This window comes from Apodemus sylvaticus, chromosome 15 (genome assembly GCF_947179515.1).
Source record: "Apodemus sylvaticus chromosome 15, mApoSyl1.1, whole genome shotgun sequence".
NCBI lineage: Eukaryota > Metazoa > Chordata > Mammalia > Rodentia > Muridae > Apodemus > Apodemus sylvaticus.
This window is the reverse complement of record NC_067486.1, coordinates 24,621,995-24,628,281: the sequence shown is the minus strand read 5'-3', so window position 1 is coordinate 24,628,281 and position 6,287 is coordinate 24,621,995. Positions and strand designations below refer to the sequence as shown.

General features: G+C 33.2%; 1 protein-coding gene across 5 annotated transcripts in view; it reads right to left on the bottom strand.

Moving 5' to 3' along the window:
* Positions 1-4,743: 4,743 nt before the first annotated feature.
* Positions 4,744-6,287, bottom strand: part of Robo2 (roundabout guidance receptor 2) — a 506,393-nt gene continuing 504,849 nt past the window's right edge. For all 5 annotated transcript variants that reach the window (XM_052158220.1, XM_052158221.1, XM_052158222.1 and 2 more), the window contains one exon: positions 4,744-6,190. In XM_052158220.1, coding sequence (XP_052014180.1) covers positions 6,186-6,190 — 5 coding nt within the window. In that variant the 3' untranslated portion in view covers positions 4,744-6,185. The remainder of the gene's footprint in view (positions 6,191-6,287) is intronic.

Genomic DNA, 6,287 nt, shown 5'->3' with positions numbered 1-6,287 from the left:
AGTACTAGTGCCATAAGGAACCTGAAGAAAAAAAATTATTTTCATGGAAGATGAACACCATCACTCCTGAGGTGGCGCAATAGGAAACAAGCACTTGCTGTCATATCTGACAACACACGTTTGATCTTTGAAGCTACATGGTAGGAGAGAACTGACTTCAAGTTGCCTTCAGTTCTCTATGTATGTGCCATGACATGTACAAACACACACACACACATACACACACTCATTTACATGTGTGGAAATGTGTGTACACCTAAATAAATAAATGCAAATTTTAATTATTTTTAACAAAGATTTGAATGCCATCATAAAGAAGCCAAAGAGTATAGAAATATCTTTATATTCAACCATGCAGCTTCAACTCCTTGTATTCTTTATTTTTACATATTTACTAATATTACAGAAACTATTTTGAGAAGGACTAGGATCATGGATAATATGAGCATAGTAGGAGATGTGAATAAATTTGGCATAAAGTTTATTGCTTGGGAATGTATCTGAAAACTTTATTTATTGGTCTTTTCTCTTAGCATAAGCCATTAATCAAATGATGCTTTCCTAGAAACCAGGGCAAGATTTAACAGAAGATATTAATCTATTTCTGAAGACAAAGGTACCTTTTTCTCAAGTGCTATGGGTGTTTAATTTAAGTTCAGAATCACTATTTCTCATTGCAAATTGAATGAGTAAACAAAGAACTAGATTAGTCAGGTGCAAATTATTGAAAAATATTGCCTAGAAAAAGACCAAAATAAATTGTCTAAATGATGTTGCCTTTTACCTAAAGGGTTTATCTAACAAGGCATGCCATTTAGCCAAAGGGTCCTGTGATGGTACTCTTGAAGGGTAATGACAGTTGCAGTGATCTGAGATAAATGTTGTCTTAGCTCAAGGTCATAGACTGAGTGTAGTATCTTTCTATGTGATATAATGTATGTGTTCAAATATATAACATAAAAATTAGGCATATATATCAAACATTATCTGTATGAGTATACAATCAGATACTTAGATTATATCACATATCTTGGATATATACAACCTTGTATGTCTAAACACACACATGCACACGTATACACTCAGTTCTTCAGTTGTCATCCACTACAAAACCTAATTGCGTTGACTAGATAATCAAAAGGCTTGGTACAATCTTAAATAATATATAAAGCTATAGCACTAAATACATCTATGACATACCTATCACACAATATTTTCATAGTTGGTGAGGCAGTAAGCTAAACTTATAGCATATGTGTGTGTATATATGTGAGTGTGTGTGTGTTTGTTTGTTTGTGTGTGTCTGTGTGTACTTTGAACTTACTAGCTAAACTTTTAAGCTTTTCTTTCCTTTTTAATGCTTAAAATATATATTTTTTTTTGTTAGGAGTTTTTGTTAGGATTTATTCAGGGAAGTAAAATTTCGCTTGAGATCTGTTATTCTCCTATATAAAGAAAACAAAGTATGTTTTCACATATTGAGGGAATACAGTATTATCTTTTCTGTGTGTGCTTTCTTGTAACCCTAGCATATATTTTCTTGAATATATACAATAATTTAGAAAGCATGTGAGTACTCTTTCAATATTGTTGCAGTTTCCTTGTCTCAGTTTTTTTTCACAATAAATGTTCAACATATAATGGTGATTTTCTTATTCTTTTATCTTTGACAGACAAGGTAACTGGTATATTTTGTCTTTAACTTAAACATATACATAATTTCATTGTACTGATACATTATTTATAATTATTCTCACAGTATGGAATTCCCTCCTTATTTAAGTAAAATAAATAGAATTGGATTACATGGTCCTTTTACTATGTGCTACTTAAGGCATTTTCAAGTGAATATATCAGGATTAAATAATTTTCCCAGCCTCACTCACTCTCTCCCTTTCTCTCTCTCCCTTTCTCTCTCTCCATCTCTCTTTGCTTCTTTCTCTTTCACTCTCCCCCTCTCTCCCTCTCTCTCCTCTCCTCTCCCCTCTCTCTCTCATCTTTACTTTGATCATTCTTTTAATGAATACAAATACATGCCCTAACAGAGATTCATTATTAACATTTGTTAAACAAACAAACAAACAAACAAACACAGGCAATTTGCTTCCAGTTGCATGTTCTTACCTTTCAAAATAACATAGTAGAATAATTCTGTTGATTAACTCATTTCCTTTGTTTTACTGCCTATCTGAACTTCATTGTCGGGGAGGTGATAGATTTGAAAAGTAGTGCTGACAGAGTAGGATATATAATTTCAAATACTTGTAGCCTTTATTGCTGTCTTTTAATCATGACTTCCTAGTCAACATTTTTTACTACCAAGAACTTCTGAGCCATATTGGAATTGGAAAAAAGAAATATCAATGTTGGGCCACAAAATAGTCACAGAATTCTAAAAGTGACACAAGGATCTATTTTTGGTTTGCCCACAGACAAATTTGTTTTACATAAATGGCTTTTTTTTGTACAAATTGGAATGTGAATATATTTTTATTTTTCCCAGTGAATACACAATACATAATTCTTTGACAGTACTATGAATTAATTTTATGCCAATTTCTTTGCTGATCTAACAATATCAAATGAAACACATTGAGATTTGGGATACTGTTTGGTCACTCAAATAAACTACAGTGAAAAAAATCATCTATAAAACAAAGTATAAAAAGTCTACTCACAACCACAAAATCTCTTATCTTGTAACACTTTACAATTACAACAAATGCTTTTAATGTTATGAGAATAAAAAGTATTCATAAATTGCATGTCATTTAAAATCGTATGGTGTTTCATTTGAAGTACCCCTTAGGACAAAGCAACATAAAAATTAGTTTCACCTCTCAGATAATGTGAAAACACATGTCCCCCCTCCCCCACCCACCCCCTTTTTCACAATATACAGAAGCAGTTGAACAAAATGACATTAGTAGTGAAAGTTATGGTTCTGCATATCTTCAATACTGACAAGATCGCTTTTAAGGAGAAGTGATCCTCAGTTGGGAGCTCATTGATTTTTTTCTCTCAATGAAAAGAATTGCATAAATTTATTAAATAGAACTTGGATGTGTTCCATGAAATCACACATAAACTTGCAACTTAAAGCCCACTGACAATGGGATTTAAATATGGGAAGCATTAAGCTGAAATTAGAGCATCCTTAAATCTGTTTTGTTAGTCGAAGTACGTGTTTCTACAAGGCTTTACTTTACTTTGGTTGTGTTTCTATTGGTCTTGACTGTCCTATACCCTTCTATGAGCTTGCTCCAAATCCTGTGAAGGAATCCATTATTTTCATAGCCCTGTAGTCTCCTAACTTGTTTTGTAAAATGACATGAAAAAAAAAAGGGCAGGCAAGCCCTACTGTTGACACTGGCATACCTGACTTTGGGCATTGACGTGGACATTCCATAAGGAAACTTTGCATGTTTTGAAAGAAGCTGTGCTGGAGTCTGCCATGATGACTCAGCACTATTGCCTATGAGTTAAAGATGAGGTTTCATTCCCACCCAGACTTCCTCCTGATGGCTTATGCATGTTTCTGCTCAGACCCACAGAAGAGTAAACTCAGCAGATTTCCGATCACATTCAATCAACTACAAGATGAAGAGCGATAGGGCTTCCATGAGGGAGGTGTGTGTTCCTCAGTTAACAATCTGTTAGTTGACGATGAGCAGATTTGTCCAAATACCTAGATGATGAAGGCTTTCTATTGCTGATAGTATGGCTATGCCTGAATTCAAATTGCCATAGCCTGTCATTTCATCTTCATGGTAGGTATCAGATACAAGATTTTTGCAGTATTCTGTATGGATACAGTTTAATAGCTTATGATCATACACTGAAAATAATCAGAAAGACATGGTGCTATAACCCGAAATTGTTTTGTAAGCCATCATCATGTGATCTGAAGATATCACTTCTTATGATTTGGTTTGACAATAATCTGAGAATGTCAGTTATCATACATATGATGTACTAAAGTTTTACACTAAATAATATCCAAGAAAATACAGTGAAAACACAACTAAAAATATATCTTTAAAAAAATCCTATGCTTTTAAATAGAGGCCATGAAATAAGAAACTGTAGAAATGAAGTTATATCCATCACAACTTAGAATTGACAATAATTACAAAAAACTTTTTTCCCCACAGAAATTGTTCAGCTTTTCCCATTTTCTTGTACCAGAGACATCAAACTTCAATAAAATTCAGGCACTGATGGTAGAAAGTTGTTAAAGGGTGTGTCAGAATTGCTTGTTACTTCAGTGAAGAAAGTTAAGTATATAGCACTAAGAAACCATGAACAACCTTAAATTCTATGCTTGCCTGTGAAGAAGGACCCTTGGAACCTTGTACTCACATTATCCATTTGTTATTATAATGTCAAATGAATTGGCATCTGAACCAATAATGCACAGTATGTATTGTCAATGTAAATATCTTCTATTTGAAAACTCAATATATTGACCATCACACCGAATATTTTAAAGGAACCATCTATTGAATATATCATAAGAAAAATAATAAAAAATGGCTGAACTACAATTTAAGCTTGTGTAAGTAGCACGTGGGAAAATATCATATGTGGTCATTTCAGGAAGGCTATCATCTACTTGACTTACATACATGTACAGTAGCTAACATACATTTCAAAGTCACATTTATCTTGAGCATACATAATTGATGTTCAGGAACTCCTTGTTCTCAGAGTCGTGAAAACAAATGAGGCAGGACACTGTGATTAATGTCCACTTACAAGATTTGGTTTTATTTAAAAAGTGTATAAACATGCATTTTTCTCCCTTTTGACTGTTCTTTCCGATTTACTCACTCAAAATGGGTCAAACAGATTTAGTTGGCAGCCAATTTCTGAGAATGTACCAGAAAATATTGAGTCCAATAAATCTACTAACTGGAAACTGAACATACTGTGAGCACTGCCTTTAAGCACTTATAACTTGGTTATACACCTGGTGGCATCGAAACACAAAATTGTATGTAAAATGCATTAGTTTGCTTTTTTAAAAATGAAATGAACTGAAATAATGTGTCTACTTCCTCTAATATGTACTGTACATGTATTAGAAAGATGAACAAGATATTGCAATTGAGCTCATATTCAAGAGTACCCGAGTATGCCCTAAGAATAAGTTGCTTCTTTAACTATTTGCTAGAATTTCTAGAGTTCATTTTCATTGTTTCCTTGGGGAACTCCATTTAATAGTCTGACTTAATGAGTTGGAAAGATTAATTATGGTAATTCAAAACTGCTATTTTTTAAAAGCTGTAATATAAATACAGATCTCTTGAAACACCTTGATTTTTATTTTTGCTCATTGTAATTCTAAGATGGGTTAATTACAATGGCAAGTAAAGTTCATTCTAAATAAAACTTTAATAATATTTTTAAAGCAAGTTAGTACATCTTTGCTACCACCATACTTTATTACATATTCTGTCTAGACTTAAACCCCCTTCTTTTGACCCCTGCCTTAGTCAATAGCATCCATCTTTCTGCTTCTTAAAATTGACTCAGTATCTGATGTTTAAAGAAGACTTTGCCAACACCATCATTCCTTCGCATCTTCCTACTTCTACACCCCCAACTGAAAACCATCTAACAGGATTGGTTACACCAGCATTCTCCAACCTAACTTACAGTACAGAAAACTCCCTTCACATTCAATCTTTTCTTCATGTCATGAGGAGTAGAGATTTGTGCTTATCACCAAATAAAATCGCAGTGCAAAATTTAAACATAAAACGTTACACAATTAAAAGTTAATATATGGCACCACAGCCCATTAATTCACATATAGTACAACAGACCAATCAGAACAGACAATAATATGAACAGAGTTTAAAAAGAGTGAGCTTGCATAGCAATGCACAAAAGAAATTATATACAGAGGAAAATCCTTTTCTTCCTGGAGGGCGAGTTTTGCTTTCTTTCTTTTTCTTATAGACTCCTGACAAGAAAGAGTTAAGGTGGGTGGTGTAAGTAAGAGAAGGACACAAGAAAATAACTGTGGGATATGTGTGGCTGTGTGTCTTTACATTGCATTTACAGTTTTTTTTAATAGTACATAAATAAAGAAATTGTTCATTGCACTGTTAAATGTTATCACTTCCATGAGTTTGGACCTGACGGTCTTCAGAGCATCTTTGTATGTTCCCTCTCAGTTACTCTGCAAAAGAAAAGAAAATCTTATTAATATAGCTTTCTCATATGTTAAATATTCCTCTATCCTGAGTAGCAATAAAATCAAAGCAAATAGAGAATAA